This window comes from Balaenoptera acutorostrata, chromosome 16 (assembly GCF_949987535.1).
Source record: "Balaenoptera acutorostrata chromosome 16, mBalAcu1.1, whole genome shotgun sequence".
Classification (NCBI taxonomy): domain Eukaryota; kingdom Metazoa; phylum Chordata; class Mammalia; order Artiodactyla; family Balaenopteridae; genus Balaenoptera; species Balaenoptera acutorostrata.
In genome coordinates this window covers 80,291,470-80,309,034 of record NC_080079.1, presented here as the reverse complement: position 1 = coordinate 80,309,034, position 17,565 = coordinate 80,291,470, and the positions used below count along the sequence as shown (strand labels likewise).

The 17,565-nt window shown below is 40.8% G+C and overlaps 1 protein-coding gene across 2 annotated transcripts in view; it reads right to left on the bottom strand.

The window, feature by feature from the left end:
- Positions 1-17,565, bottom strand: part of LOC103002793 (zinc finger protein 37A-like) — a 63,633-nt gene that overhangs the window by 42,509 nt on the left and 3,559 nt on the right. The window contains exons 1-2 of one of the 2 annotated variants that reach the window (XM_007170798.3): positions 4,508-5,057; positions 2,755-2,813 (exon numbers count right to left, since the gene is read on the bottom strand). In XM_007170798.3, the coding sequence (XP_007170860.3) occupies positions 2,755-2,769 (15 nt within the window). In that variant the 5' untranslated portion in view covers positions 2,770-2,813; positions 4,508-5,057. Of the gene's footprint in view, positions 1-2,754; positions 2,814-4,507; positions 5,058-17,565 lie in introns of those variants that run through there. The other variant, XM_028163643.2, reaches the window with a different exon arrangement.

The following is a 17,565-nucleotide window of genomic DNA, read 5'->3' as shown; positions in this document are numbered from 1 at the left end:
ATACAGAGTGAAGTAAGTCAGAAAGAAAAACAAATACCATATGCTAACACATATATATGGAATCTAAGAAAAAAAAATGGTCATGAAGAACCTAGGGGCAAGACAGGAATAAAGACACAGACCTACTAGAAAATGGACTTGAGGATATGGGGAGGGGGAAGGGTAAGCTGTGACAAAGTGAGAGAGTGGCATGGACATATATACACTACCAAACGTAAAATAGATAGCTAGTGGGAAGCAGCCGCATAGCACAGGGAGATCAGCTCGGTGTTTTGTGACCACCTAGAGGGGTGGGATAGGGAGGGTGGGAGGGAGGGAGATGAAGAGGGAAGAGATATGGGAACATATGTATATGTATCACTCATCACTTTGCTATAAAGCAGAAACTAACACACCATTGTAAAGCAATTATACTCCAATAAAGGTGTTAAAAATAATAAAAAAATAAAAAAAATAAAAGAACAAACTTCTTAAGAATAAATTTAAGCAAGCATATGAAAGATCTGTACTCTGAAAACTACAAAACATTGCTGAAAGAAATTAAAAACCTAAATTAATGGCAAAACATCTCATGTTCATGGATTCTTATACTTAATACTCTTAAAGTGGCAAGATTCCCCAAAGTCATCTACAGATTCAATGCAATCCTTATCAAAATCTCATCTTGGACCTTCCTGGTGGCGCAGTGGTTAGGAACCTGCCTGTCAATGCAGGGGACATGGGTTTGAGCCCTGGTCTGGGAAGATCCCACATGCTGCGGAGCAACTAAGCTTGTGCACCACAACTACTGAGCCCATGCACCACAACTACTGAAGCCCACACGCCTAGAGCCCGTGCTCCGCAACAAAGAGAAGCCACCACAATGAGAAGCCCACGCACCGCAACAAAGAGTAGCCCCCACTTGCCGCAACTAGAGAAAGCCTGCGTACAGCAACGAAGACCCAACGCAGCTAAAAAAATAAAACAAATAATTAATTAATTAATTTAAAAAATTATAAAATCTCAACAGCCTTTTTGTGCAGAAATAGGAAAGCTAACATAAAATTCATAAGGCCTTGCAAGGAACTTGCTGCAGAACACAGTTTAGCAGTTTCAAAATAAGTTAAACACAGAATTATCACATGATCCATCAATTTCACTCCCAGGAAAGAACTGAAAATAGGTCTTCAAACAAAAACTTGTACGTGAATGCTCACAGCAGCACTATTCTCAATAACCAAACATGGAGTCACCCCCAAATGCCCATCAAATGATGGATAAACAAAAGGTAGTATATACATACAATGGAATATTTATTCAGTCATTAAAGGGATGAAGTAGTAATACAAGCTACAACATGGATGGGTCCTGAAAACATGATCAGTGAAAGAAGCCACCCACAAAAGGCTTCATGATTCCATTTACATGAGCTGTCCGGAAAAGGCAAATCCATAAACAGAAAACAGATTAGCAGTTGCTAGGGGCTGGGGGGAATGGGAAGTAACTGTTTATTAAGCTATAGTACTGCTTATTAAAGGTATGGGTTTTCCTTTCAGTGTGATGAAAATATTCTGGAAGTAAGTGGTGTTTATGGTTGCATAACATCATGAATGTACAAAATGCCACTAAATTCTACACTTTTAAATGGCTGAAATGTGAATTTCATGTTATATGTATTTTGCCACAATTAAAATAGGGGAATCCCTTGCCATATTCTACAAAGATTTATATTCTGCCCAGTCCTCAGTATTGTCACATAGCCTGCCTCATCCTACTAACCAACCTAGGTCACCCTGGTCTACCCAGACTTGTCCCTTCTTTGAACAACTATGAGTCCTAATGCTGCTCTAATTCATTTGAATTATTTATCACATATTTTCTTTCGACATCTCAACTTTTCCCCTGGATTACACAAAAATCATTCACTTTATTCCTTCCACTTCTTTATGCAACTGCAAGACGGTCACTAGAAGGTTCACAATGTCACTGGACATCCCTGGTGGCGTAGTGGTTAAGAATCTGCCTGCCAATGCAGGGGGCACGGGTTCGAGCCCTGGTCCGGGAAGATCCCACATGCTGCGGAGCAATTAAGCCCGTGCGCCACAACTACTGAGCCTGCATGCCGCAACGAAGAGTAGCCCCCACTTGCTGCAACTAGAAAAAGCCCGCATGCAGCAGCGATGACGCTACACAGCCAAAAATTAAAGAAAAAAAAGGTTCACAATGTCACCTAATGAAGTCTATCAAAAAACTTTTTTATGGCCCAGTTTCACAACTCAGTAAGATCACAGGATCGGCATTTACCTACATGGCACCTTTGTCCTACTGTTGATCTGCTGTTCTATATCAGAAGTCAGCAAGCCTTTTCAGTAAATGTCCACATAGTAAACATTTTAGGCCTGTGAGCCACACAGTCTCTGTCACAACCACTCTGCCCTTGTAATTTGACGGCAGCCACGGCCATAAATGAATGAGCATGGCTGTGTCCCAATAAAACTTTACAGACACTGAGATTTGAATTTCATACAATTTTCACATCACAGACTATTACTCTTGATTTGTTTCTCAATCACCTAAAAATTCTTAGTTTGTGGGCCATAAAAAAACAGGCAGCATGCTACATTTGGCCCATGGACTGCAATTTGCTGACTTCTGTTCTATATTTTTCCTGATGTTAACATATCTATTTCTACTATTTCATATGAATGTATAGATATTTTATAAACCTCAAATAATCAGTGTTAAGCAAAACTGTGCATAAATTAAACGACTCACCTGGGATGTGATCATTTTCTGCTGCTCCTGGAAGAATGTAGAGAACTGAGGGGGCACACCTGAGAAAGAAGGAAAGCTCATGAGTGACATCACCTGCCTAGAAAGCTCCACATAGCAGCTGGCAAAACACCTCAGAATGGGAGACACTTTGAGAAGGAGGAGAAAGGATAACAGTGAGGGAGGGAAGCACTCGGTGTCCATGCATGACTCTGGGATGATTATGTAATGTTTGGACAAGCTAGTTTTCAAATGTAAAAACATTTGTTTTCTGCTGATTTGTTAATAATGTATGCTCTAACACAGAAAAAATATAAACAACACATTAAACTAATTAAGCCAATTAGGAAAAGCCAAGGAATAGAACACAATGCTTTCATTAAAACTGATGCTGAGCAAAAATATTCAGCACAAAAATTTGTAATGTTCATTACAAACCAGAGAATCTCAACAAGGTTCTGAAAAAAAGGATGGGGTTTTTTTGGAAGGAAAAAAAAGGGTTTACTCTTAAATTGGTTTCAGGTCTCAAAAGTATTTTTTAATTAAAAAAAACCAAACCAAACTGGTTTTGACTTATCTGTTGTTAAAGCAGAAAAGACCTGCCTAGACCATCAAGAGACTCCATGTCTCCTCTTGATTCTGCCATAACAAAATGTAGAATTGTAACCACTTAACATTTTTGACCCACTTCTTGCCCACCCCAACCCAACTCCATCTTTTAAGTAAAGCAGAAATAGACCTGTCTTAAGTCCAAGTCTTAACAACCTGTCTTGCAGCACCATCTCTGATTCTGTAAGATCGGGATAGAGAGGGCATCAGTATATCTCTAGTTGTGCTGAGTGTGGGAACAGCTCAGAGCTCAGAAAGAGTGGAGTAAAGAGTGAAGGGAGGAAGAAGGTAATTCCCTCCCCTGTGGCTGGTCAGCTCTTTCCCTCCACACGATGCCTTCAGAACTCCCTAAGAAGCAGTATCTTCTGTTCCTTTTGTCTTGTCCTCCTATCCCAAACCACAGCTTACATCTCTCTGGAAAGTTGGCCCAAGGTTTCCACCATCACCCAGTCTGTGACAGTCTGCATATGACAGTGGTTCCGGCAGGAGGACCCAAATTGCTTCCGGCTGAGCAACAAGCGTCTTTGCACCTGGGCTCTGGATCTCTACTGAGGTCTCAGGCGAACTGATTGTCCTACCGGGACAATTCCCGCTCCCGGGAATCCCCCTTCCTACCTCACAAAAGCCGCTTTGTTGCAAGAAAGGTGGAACCTAAACCAGTTGGAATATTCATCCAAGATCGAAAGCTCCCGGCTTAAGCAGGACCTCCTGTAAAAGCAAACTGGTACTACTGAGGGCACAGGCAAAGCTGGAGGGGGTCAGAGGGGCCTGGACGCCTCCATTTATGTTCACAGGTTCTTTAGAAACAAGAAGAAATCCCCCAAAACCAATGCTGCATTCACTTCAACATTATTTCCTTCAGGGGTTAGGGTACTCAAGCTGCTTACTGCTGCGACCGACTCATGCTCAGATTTTATGCTGGGCAGAGAACGAGGCATGGGATCTATCCTTGCTCCTGCCCCTGCTCCCTTCGCCACTTTGAATTTCTATCCCGTCTCGGAACCTCACTGTTAGAAAGGGGACGCGACGCTGACCACAGGTGGTTGGGAGGATTCAGCGAGATCCTGAGTGGAAAAGAACAAGGGTCCGTTGAGAAGAAAAGTGCGCATCTACTGACAGCCAAAGGCCAGTTTCCGCGCGGTCTTACCGAGGCCTCAAACGGCAGGGCACCTTGGAGATGAGAAAATTAATTGCTGGGACGTGCAGGTTCTCATCAGGTGCATAAAAACGGGGCCAGATTTACACCGAATCTGGAGACAAAGCCGCTTCCTCTTTCACCCGCCTCTGGCCTGGAGCTTCTTGTTCCCCCGGTGCTCCACAGCAGCGTCCTGCTCGCCAGCTGCCCGGCCCGCAGCCGCCGGAGGTTCCGCAACCATCTCCTCGCGAGACATCGGCCGCGGAACGGGAACACGCCGGCATCCGGGGGTGGGGGGAGGAGGAGGCAGTGCACATGCGCAGAAGGCCCATAGTGACAGCCCCGTCCTGTGCCAGAAAGCTGCGCACGGTACATTTCCTGAAAGCCTTAGAGCCACCTCACTTAGAAAAGGCTCTGCGATGGAAATAAACTTATGGTTACTAAAGGGGAAGGGGGGAGGGATAAGTTAGGAGTTTGGGATTACTATATGTAAAATAAACAAGGACCTACTGTATAGCATAGGGGAATAATATTCAGTTTCTTGTAATAACCTATAATGGAAAAGAATCTGAAAGTATTTTTATGTGTATGTACATAGATTATATATAACTGAAGTTCTACATACACACACACACACACACACACACACACACACACACACGTGACTGAATCATTTGCTGTGCACCTGAAACTAACACAACACTAAATCAAGGATACTTCCTTCAATTAAAAAAAAAAAAAGGGTCTGTGACTTCGGGCAACATTGGGTAAAATTGCCAGATTTAGCAAATACAAGCCATGAGACATACTTTTATTCGTTGTTCATCTGAAATAAATTTTAAGTATCTAAATTACATATCTTTCATTAACTATTTTCCTGATATATATTGGCTCTCCTTAACGGTTCCTTGCAGAATTGAGTTGTAGAATTTCTTCCAGAGACTGCTACATTGCTCCATTTTCATTATAACATATCTCCTACAGTAGTAACATCTCACTTACTTCATCCTTTGTCCACTGGACATTCATTAATGAGAAAAGACATTCAACTTTAGCGTTCTGAGCAGATACAATGGCATAAAGTTAACAACTCTAGGAATTGCTCTTCAGATTTGATTTGTTGAAACACATAATACCATTATTCATGGCAGAACTTGCCTTTTCCATTCTTCAGGATTACGATGGATCTCTTGATTAACAAGTTTTTAACATGCTGTCCACTGATAAAAGAAAACTTTTTGTCAATTTCTTCCTTTCCTTTTTAACACTATGCATGATAATTCCACTTGTCCTCATGCTATAAGAGCAGTTAGTAACATCCAAGTAAAAGAATCAAATTCTTCAAGAGATGAAACTCATTTCAAAATACAGTCATGGCGAGTACAATAATGATTATCCACAAGTCAAAATTTATTTTCCTATTCCTATTATTCCATAAGTCATGTTTTCCCTTTTAAAAACAGTCTGACATGAAGATTTCACTAAGTTCCATTAAACAGTGGAATATTTCACTAACACTTTTTGCTCTTCTTTCAATTTCCATAATCCTATTGCTAAAAAGATATTGAAATCTATGAACAAGAAATAAGCAAACTAGCTTCATTCAATGGAATACTTAAAAGGTTAAACAAGAATTGGGAGCCTTTTCTTGAGAATTAAAATATTATTTCAGTGCTTTAAATAAACTGAGAACTCTTCCAGCTGTGTTTGTTAAAGAGAGTCAATGAGTTTCTGAATGCAAGAGAAATGAAGAATACTGAATGCCAATAAAAAAATCACAAAAATCCTTTAATCACTCAATTCAAATAGTATAAATGCTGAAGTAAGAGAACTTCATGACAATTACTTCAACATCAATAGAAAGAACATCAGAAGCTATTTGAACAGCAAGCATTGTGCAGAATATGGGCAGCACAGTCAACATCTTCCACAGAATCATTCATGCTTCGTTTAACCTTGGAATAAACATGTCTGCACCTTTATGCAAACATCCACCAAAATTTGTATTATTACCTCAACCGAAAGCAATGTAGAAGCAAGGGGGAAATATGTATTTTCTGCATTGTAATTGCTTGCATCCACAGCGATGATGCTAAAAAAAAAAAAAAAAGGAAAAAGATGAGGCATTTAGAACATTGATAATCTCTGTAATCATAAGTGAAGCTATTATCTTTGTTGTTGTTGCAGTGGACTTTATCCTGGCACTTGCAATTTTTTTTTTAAAGGTTTTTAATTTTTGGCTGCGTTGGGTCTTTGTTGCTGTGCGCGGGCTTTCTCTAGTTGCAGTGGGTCTTTGTTGCTGTGCTTGGGCTTTCTCTAGTTGCAGTGAGCGGGGGCTGCTCTTCGTTGCAGTGCGCCGGCTTCTCATTGCGCCGGCTTCTCATTGCGGTGGCTTCTCATTGCGGTGGCTTCTCTTGTTGAAGAGCACGGGCTCTAGGCGCCCGGGCTTCAGGAGTTGTGGCTCCCGGGCTCTGGAGCACAGGCTCAGTAGTTGTGGCACACGGGCTTAGTTGCTCCGCAGCGTGTGGGATCTTCCCGGACCAGGGCTCGAACCCGTGTCCCCTGCATTGGCAGGCGGATTCTTAACCACTGCACCACCAGGGAAGCCCTGGCACTTGAAAGTTTGATTGCAACTCTGGAATTAGAAAATACTCTGGCAGCAGTACATTCAGTCATTTGAGCTGAAAGACTGGTGATAATGTATGGCGTGGAGGGTATTTACAGCTTCCACTGCAATTACTATATCTCAATCTGAATTCCTATTAATCAAAAAATTTATTTTATCTCTTTCTATAGTACTAGCTGAAGAAATTATACATCTCTTATGCTTAGCTGTTAGTATATGCTGGTTTATATCTTACTCACTACATTTTTTTTTTTTTTTTTTTTTTGCCTTTTGGCCACACTGCGTGGCTTGTGGGATCTTAGTTCCCCAACCAGGGATTGAACCCATACCCTTGGCAGTGAAAGCATGGAGTTCTAACCACTGGACCACCAGGGAATTCCCACTACCATTTTTACATACTGTAAAAAATCTTCAAAGGGAATTTTTCCTTGCTTAATAAATTTCCACTTTTCAGAAAATTCATCGTAAAATTTACACTTGCATTTTGGCGTTTTAGGATTCACATGTACACAAATAAAAAAACAGATAATAGCAATCACTGCAAAAATTGAAATGATTGAACTTGATAATCCTATGACACATTAATGTGTCTGTCATTCACACGTCTGAACTCACAACTAACCACAAACGGGTTGAACCACTGAAAGCACTGTGAATTTGCAATAGTGGCATCAGCCTTAGCTTTCAAATTTTTTGTTAAGAGTATAAGACCTTTTGTGTACTGATAATCAGCAGCACTTAGGAGATATAATTGATTAGTATTTTATAATTTTGTATTAATTGGACCACATCCTTAGTTTGCGGGGGGAGTTCGAAACAGATATTCCTTTCCCCTCTTTCATTAAACACTGGGCCATTGGTCTCCAGGGATGGGCCCTCATATCTTATATCACTGGGTCTGGGATCAAACTGTGACAACAGCACGGTGGAGAACAGCAGAGGATTTCGCAACAACATAACATTTGTGGGGAGCCATGGTCTCTGCAGGGTGGGTGCCCTCAAACTGATCGTCACTAGGTCCTTCCAATGTAAGGATGCCTAGCCAGGTAGCATCCTGCTACCTAATGAGACAGGCTAGTATGTCTTTTGCATACAAGGAAAATAAGGGAGAACATTGGAGCAGCCCCTACCTACAGATCAAGCTCGCCAGGTGAGGGTGGGAGGGTAACTGTTCCCATCCCTTTAGGGAACCTTTGCTCAGTATGATAGCCAATTACCCTAAGCACCCCTGGAGACCGCATCCAGACTAGGTGCATCACAACACATAGGGACCAAGTGGGGACCTCTTTGCTCAGACTACAGCACCCTAAGCTCAGGGTGGGCTCAGCTTTCTGAGCTCTGACACAATTGGACTGGATAACGAGAAAAACCCAACAGATACAACACTACGCGGTGGCCGCTAAAGCACAAGTATGTCAACAGCCAGCAGAGCCTTCCCAAGCATTATTTGCTGTCAGTTGGATCCAGTTAGTAAGCCAAAAGCCGTCTGGAGACATGTCATCCTCATCTGTCACTGAACCACCCTGCTCAATGCACCAATTGTTTTAAGACGTACCTGGGATTTGTTTTAATCAGGTATGATAAAATGATAGACATGGAGACAACTGCCTTTGAAAGAAGACTTCATGACTTATAATGTTCAAGAGGAGGGGACACACCACACCACGCAGGGCCACATGGGGAAACACCAGTCAAGAGACAGAAGACATGAAGAGAAATCATGAACGAAAAGCCATTCTTACTACAGTGGTGGTGATAAACTATAGTAACCTAACTATACTATGTTAGGTGGGGAAGTGCCCTATTGGGCAGGAAGCAAAACACAGATGGTGGGGTTTTTATGCACCTGTGGAAACACAGGGATGGTATATATGCCAACATCTTTAGCCATTAACTTGGCCCATCATTTCAAGATGCTAAACCACCAATTACAGAATATCAAAAATGACTATTACATTAATACATCATACTAACAGAATAAACTCATATTATCTCATTTAATAATATATGATTATCTCAATAGATGCAGGAAAGCATTCAACAAAATCCAGCACCCTTTCATGATACAAGACAGAACAAACTAGGAATAGAATGGAATTGCCTCAACCTAATAAATGCCATTTTTGAAAAACCCACAGCTAACATCATATTTGATGATGGAAGATTGAATGCTTTCCTCCTAAGATCAGGAACAAGACAAAGATGTTTAAAACAAAATCTTCCAATTCAGAAAACCTCTCCACATAGGCAGAAGGAAAGAAAAATCATTTCCTAGGCCCAACATGATGCATTGATTTGTTTTACTTGGTGCGCTTGCCCAGCATGGTGTGAAACCGCCACTCTCTGCCATACGCCTTTTCTTTCAAAGGGCACAGCATGACCAAATCAGGTGTCTTTTCCCCAAGGAGCTCCACAGCTACTCCATCCAGAGTACAGCATATGGTAGCCTTTTAGTTGCACAACAGGTCTCTCCCCAGTAGGTTTATAGAAGAATGAGGAGAAAGTAAGAACATGCATTCCCAAGTTAGAGGACCTATCTGCATGGGAACTGTGGAGGAAACGGAACAAGTAGGAGACTGATGCAAAATACCAACAATCTGTAACGATCTGCCGCCAGATGGAAAATGAGAAATTTCTGAGGAAATTGCAGAATAAGTAGCACCAGACTTTATTAGAACAGGCAGAGATTAGCCTGAGGGAAAGTTACTGACACATATGGTTCACCAGTTCCCACCTCTGAGATTCTCACAATCTGCCCATTTTGAGCCATTTGCCAAGTATTTCCTGGCTGAAGGTTTTGTTCTTCCAGGTCCTGCTGATTCTCCTGTCCCTGCAATCCCTGCCTCCTCCGGAGTCTCTCTCTACAGTCCCCTCTTCCGGATCCCTTCACAGGTTGACTAGACTAGGGAGTATTCCCTTTAGTAAGGAGTTCTAACTGAGCAGCCAACACAGAAATCTTTAATTTTTTTTTTTCACTTTCTCTAGATTATCCCCAAAGTGAGTAGCTGCTGCTCAGATTTGACTAACAGTCTGTCCTTGCCATCCTCCCACTTTTCCTTAATTTGGATTTGGACAGTTGGCTAGAGAGTCAAAACAAACGTTGCTAAAACCAGAGCATATTTTGACCTGACCCCAGGTTCACACCAGGGAATTTTGAGAAAGCCTCAACAAACCACTGACGGAAATCAGTGGGGGGACTCACATGTCTTCTGGGTACACTGCTGAAACATCTCCCAGCTCAACTTCAGTGGAAAGGCTTCAAGTACAGCTGTTAGCAACCCTTCTCAAAGAGTTCATAACTTCCTTAGTTACTCCGTAGTTATGAGGGGTGGTGTGGCAGATAGTCAGCTTCCCCTGGCCACCACACCCCTTTATGTAGTGATCTTCCAGACCCTAATGTGACTGCTCTATCAAAGGAGCAAAATCTGCTAATTACAGAATTCCACGCAGCTGCTGGTTGCTGAATTCTATGCAATAATCAGTATACATTCCCCTGTGTGGGCTGTAAATTGAAAACACGCTGAGGTGTACGTCTGCAAAGTTCTAGGGCATGGGGAAAAGAAGACTTTAAGTGAGTAACATCAGCTGGTGAGAAAGGCACTTGAATTACCTAGGAGCCCTGGGTGGCTTCTCAGTGGCATCAGCTGTGCTGGTGATCCAAATAGGATGGGCTGGTTTCCTTCACGTTGAGACAAGAAAAATATGAATCATGTGGGCACTTTGGTTTCCCTTCCTGTGTTTACATTAATTAGTTGAACACCTTGTTTGCCTTTTTTCCAAGTGACTAGTACAGCCAGTCTCCATATGTTACCTTCCTATGCAGACTCTATTATCCAAGCTCTTAATCTTTCCATGATTCTCCCTTTATCATTTGCGCCTTCCTAGCTATGTGTGGATAATAAGGGACTACTGAAGGGGTCCCTTGGCTTGAACACAAAGAAAAGAATTTTATTATTGAATAAGCATAAAACCAGAATGTGATGTGCATTACAGGCAATCTGCTGAGAGATTGCAAAGACAGAGAGAAATCTCACCCTTTTATAAAGCCAAGCAGGTACAACTCATTACATACATGATCTCAAGATAAACAATAACTAGTCCTTAAGTAAGAGGACTTGACAGTACCATTTATTGCGCATAGTTCACCCAAAATTCGTCTGGTAATTGGGATGACCATCTGTGTTAATTAATTGTCTTTATAAAAGGAAAAACAAGCTTCTCATATCTTTATGACAGGAGGCAGTTTTGCAACTTGGAGCAAGGCACCCATTGAAGTTAGGCTCCCACCCTCCCCCAGAACTGGGAAAAAGGAGTGCTACCTCCCTGGAAGTATTTCAGAGATGGCTCTGAGGCTCCTTGAGAAAGATACTGTAGGGGTGTAAAACTGCCAAGAGGCTTTTTTAAAGGTTCATATTCATCTCAAAGGGATAAAGAATTTACAAGTTTACAAAAGAAAATGCTCTACGAAAAAGAAGGGGGGATGTCTCTTCCATTATTTTTAACAGAGAATAATAATCCTCTTATTTTTCATTTCTATTTGCCCTTATACCACTCTCACCACTTCTAGTTAATATTGTACTGAAGGTCTTACGGCAATTAGGAAAGAAGATGCAACAAAAGGCATACAGATGGGAAATAAAGAGGTAATGCTATTGCTATATGCAGATGGCATGACCTTGTATATAGAAAATGCTTAGAAACCCACTGAAAAATATTAGAATAAATGAGTTCAGCAAAGTTACAGGACACAAGATCAATATATATATATCAATTGATCTTGTATACACTAGCAATGAGCAATCCAAAAACAAAATTAAGAAAACAAACTCATTTGCAATAGCATCAAAAGAAAACAATTCTTAGGAGTGAATTTAACAAAAGGAGTGTAACATTTCTACAAAGAAAACTGAAAGACCTGTACAAGGCTTGCCTGATGAAAAGTTCACTGAAGGATTTTTAAAGATCTAAATAAATGGAAAATCGGCAAGATGGCAAAAATAAGATTCCAGCCCTCTCTCTCCCTAGAAACACCAATTTAACAACAATCCATGGATGAAAACCAATATATGTAATACATTATGGAAGTCCCAGAAGGACAAGAGAAAAAGAGCAGAAATATACTTGCATGTCAAAAGGTGAAAAATAAATCTGAAAAAATTCAGGGGAATTTTACCTTAGTGAAATTTCTAGGGGTTCAGTGGTGTGGAGCATGTCAAGATATCCCTTCTATACATGCTTAAAGTGGTAGTGGCGGATAGGGATGCTGTTTGGAGCCTTTGGTAAGCTCACTTCTTGTGAGCCAATTCCTTAAAATCAATCAATCAATTAATTCATCTCTCTGGAGTTTATGCATATTTAATTTAATTATGCCTATTTTAAAAGAGGATGGGGTCATTTAATTTTCTTCTACGTTTATAGGCAATTATACCTCTATCATTAAATTACACGTCAATATCAGTTAGGGTCACTTTATTTGAAAGTAACTGTTAACAGTCAAGAAACCGTTAAATAAATGTGCATGCACTCATGTAATTCCATATATGTGATCTTATAAAATCCACTTGGAATGAAGGTACATCAGACTCCTCAGCTTCTGTTCTATAGATAGCAGAGATGGTGAAGTTACATTGAAGGGCTGCAGTTAATAGAGGGAGGCAGAATCGAAGAAAATGAAAAAACTTTTTTTGCTCTCAAGCATCAGACTGATAAGAAGAAAGTGTGGAAGGAAGATGAATAAAACAAAGCTCAGCACATACTCTCTGCCCTTTGGTTCCCAGTGGAAACTATTATTACATCCTGCTCTTTTCAAAAGAATAAAAGTTCAAGTCTTCTTGATATAAGATACCTACTCCCTGATCTGTCTCTATCTCATACCAAACACCCAAATGTCTACTCAATCTTACTCATTATGCCTCTTGCCTTTCTCTCTTATTTAGAGCCCTTCCACACCACCATTTCCTCATACTAGGCATTCATCACTTCTCATCTAAACTACTATAAAGGACTCCTTCCTGGTTTCCCTTCCTCACCTGAACTTCAATTCATCCTGTATATTCAATTTTTAAAAATCTTTTTTTTACTAAATAAAACACACATACAGAAAACTGTACAAATATACAGCATAAATAAATGTTATTAGGCAAACATCCTAGTAATCACCAGTAGGTCAAGAAATAGAACCTTACCAGCCACCCTAAAAATCTTTCCCTTGCCCAATTTACCTCTCCCCATAGTAATACCATCTTGAATTTTAGAGTCATTCTTTGTTTCTTTACAGCATGTGTTATCTCTAAGTGTGCATCTCTAGAATTACAGTTTAGTCTTTCCCATTTAAAAAAGCAAAAAAAATAAGAACTGATTATGGCTTTCAATTTTTTTTCTTACAGATTTCCTTCTGTATCTTTCTGTTCTTTTCAATTTGGCTTTGAAAAACCTGGGGCATCCGACATGGTGCAGTCCAGATTCTGCTGCTTACACATTCATGGTGCAGTCACTGTGTTCCTTTGTGTTTCCTCTGTATTCCATGCAAACTGGCTGCTGGATTGACAGGCCTAATCATGCTGAGGGTGATCACTTTAGCAAGACCATATGCAGTGTGTGTTCTTTCACCATGAGGCATATAATTAACTAGTAGTCTCTCTTTGTGTAACAACTGATGATGCCATTAATTCACTGGAGGAGGCAAAATAATGATGTCTTAATTCTATCATTACATTTTTATAAACAGACTTTAAGTTTAGAATAATTTTAGATTTATAGAAAAGAGAGGATAGTACAGCGAGTCCCCATATAACCCACACTATCTACCTTCCAACATTATTAACATTTTATATCAGTATGGCACATTTGTTACAATTAATGAACCAATATTGATCAATTACTATTAACTAACATCCACACTTTACTCAGATTTCCTTGGTTTTCATCTAATGTCGTCTTCTGTTCCAGGACCCCACCCAGAGTATCACATTACATTTGGTTGTCATGTCAACTTAAGCATTTCTTGGCTATGACAGTTTCTCAGACTTTCTTTGTTTTGTATGAACTTCACAGTTTTGAGATGTACTGGTCAGGTACTTTTCAGTATGCCTCTTAGCTGAAATTTGAAATTTTTGTTAAGATTAAACTGTCGTTGTGGGATTTGGGGAGGAAAAGCACATAAAGTGCCACTTTCATCACATCAGACCAGAGGTACACACCATCAACATGACTTACCACTGCTGATACTGACCTTGATCAGTTGTCCAGTTTCTCCATGGTTGTTATTTTATTTATTTATTTATTTATTTTTGGCTGTATTGGGTCTTCGTTTCTATGCGAGGGCTTTCTCTAGTTGTGGCAAGCGGAGGCCACTCTTCATCACGGTGCGCGGGCCTCTCACTATCGCGGCCTCTCTTGTTGCGGGGCACAGGCTCCAGACGCCCAAGCTCAGTAGTTGTGGCTCACGGGCCTAGTTGCTCCGCGGCACATGGGATCTTCCCAGACCAGGGCTCGAACCCGTGTCCCCTGCATTGGCAGGCAGATTCTCAACCACTGCGCCACCAGGGAAGCCCCCATGGTTGTTATATTTTTATGTCCTTCTTTCCATACGGTACACTTTAGAAGTAACCATGCACAGCCACAGGAATGGGGAGTTATGCTCTTCTTCCTTGGTGGCAATCTACATAAACTATTTGGAATTTTACATAGGAGCTCTATTCTCCCCCATTTATTCAATAATTTGTATCAGTATGATTGGCTCCTGTGGTCCTCTGACATATCCTCATCAAGGTGGTATTTTTTTGTTTGAGCACTTCCTTAATTCTGGTACTATAAGATGCTCCAGGCTTCTTCTATTTATTTCCTTCCCAAGTCCTACAATCAGCAACTTCTCCAAGAAGCCCTGGTTCCTTTTATGGGAATATGGTTTTAGAAACCAAGATCTGGGCACTGCATGTACATACTGCTATTAGGGTTTTGGTGTTTTTATAGTCTCTCAGATGACAAGAGCAAGGGAATATTTTGTGTATACTAACGTGTATATAAGCCTATTTATATAATTCTCATATATAACCATATGTATCTATATTAAACATGAGTTCATACTGATGATTCCAACTCTAATCCAGAGTACCACATGGATCATTCCAGCCTCTTCTTGCTGATATGCAACATTCCAATGCAATAGTGATAAACCTGGCTCCCTCATCTACCATCCACTTACTTAACTGTTCCATTCCAGTATAAATCAGAATTGCTAACCTGTACCCCATGGAAAACAACTTTATCACCTAGAGTACTTATGTGCAGTTTCTTTTGTCTTGAGGCTAACAGTCTCATTTCCAAAGTTACTTAGCAACTTTTCCACCCACCTCCTTCAGGGAAGTTGTTACATAGATTCTCTTGTCATAGTCTGCAATACTTCCTGGTATTCCTTGAACTCAATGATTTTTAAATTTGCCTACATTAAGGCTCCCTATTTGTGCTGTAAACTTCTGTGGGTTTGGACAAATGCATAATGTCATGTATCTATCACTATGGTATCACACAGAATAATAAATAGCTTCACCAATCAGGAAAAAATATTCTGTGCTTCATCTATTTAACCCTCCCAACCTCCCCCTAAAGGTCTTGCAAATACTGATCTTTTTACTATCTCTATAGTTTTGCCTCTTCCAAGGTCATATAATATGAATCATACATTGTACAGCCCTTTCAGACGGGCTTCTTTCACTAAGCAATATGCATTTAAGATTCCTCCATGACTTTTAGTGACTTAACATCTTGCTTCTTATCAATGAATAATATTCCATAGTATAGATGTACCACAGTTTGCTTATCCATTCACCTACTGAAGCCTATCGTGGTTACTTCCAATTTTGGAAATAAACCTGCTATAAATATTCATATGCAGGCTTCTGTGTGAACCTAAATTTTCAAATAAGTTGAGTAATTACCCAGGAGAGCAATGGCTGAATTGTACGATAAGACTATGTTTACTTCTGTAAGACATTGCCAGAGTTTGCAAATATCTTCAACCTCAATTTACAGTAAGAAATACATTTAAATTCATGATCCAATACAAACATTCATTCAACATTTTTTTTAAAGATTTATTTATTTTGGCTGCATAGGGTCTTAGTTGCGGCACGCGGGATCTTCGTTGAGGCACGCAGGATCTTAGGTTTCAGCGTGCGGGCTCTTCATTGCGATGCACGGGTTTTCTCTAGTTGTGGTGAGCAGCCTCCAGGGCGCATGGGCTCTATAGATGTGGTGCGCGAGGTTCCAGAGCGCGTGGGCTCTGCTGTTTGTGGCACGCAGCCTCTCTAGTTGAGGCGTACGAGCTCAGTAGTTGCGGCACGCAGGCTTAGTTGCCCCGCAGCATGTGGGATCTCTGTTCCCTAACCAGGGACTGAACCCGTGTCCCCTGCACTGGAAGGCAGATTCTTTACCACTGGACCACCAGGGAAGCCCCTCACTCATTGAATACTAACAATGTGCCAGTTTTAGGCACTGGATTCACAGTAGTGTGTAAAATAGATAAAACTCCCAGTTTTGATGGAGTTTATATTTTAGTGAGGGACTATAAAATAATAAAGAGACTAAGTAAAATATTTTGTATGCTAAATGATACCCTGGCAAAAAACTAAAGTATTAAAGTGGGAAAAAGAGTTTACAGAAAACGAAAAACTATGGCGACAATAAAAAAATCAGGAGTTGGGGTGGAGATGGAAGGATGAAAAGGCAGAGTGCGGAGGACTTTTAGGGCAGTGAAAATACTCAGTATACCATAATGACGGATAAATGTCATCAATACATTTGCCCAAACCATAGGATGTACAATACCAAGAGTGAACTGCAATGTAAACGATGGACTTTTACGATGTGTCAATGTAGGCTCATCAATTATAACATACACACCACTCTGGTGCGGGATGTCAGTAACAGGGGAGGCTGTGCGTGTGTGGGAAATGGGAACTCTCTGTACCTTCCCCTCAATTTTGCTATGAATCTGAAACCGCTCTAAAACGATTGTCTTAGTTTTAAGAAAAAGCTGCCAGAAGACTGATTCAATCTTTAGTACACACATGTACTAGTCTACTAAGGCTGCTGCCTTAGTCATTCAGGCTGCTATAACAAAATACCACAGACTAGATAGCTTATAAACAACAGAAATTTATTTTGCACAGCTCTGGAGGCTGGGAAGTCCAAGATTAATGCATAAGTATGGTTGCATTCTGATGAGAACTGTCTTCCTGGTTAATAGACAGCAATTTCTCGCTGTGTCTTCACATGGTGGAAAGGCTGGGGATCCCATTCATGAGGGCTCCACTCTCCAGACATAATCACTTCCCAACTGCCCCACCTTCTAATGCCCTCACACTGGAGATTAGATTTCAACATATGAATTAGGGTGGTGGGACACAAACGTTCAGCTGCCCCACCTTCTAATGCCCTCACACTG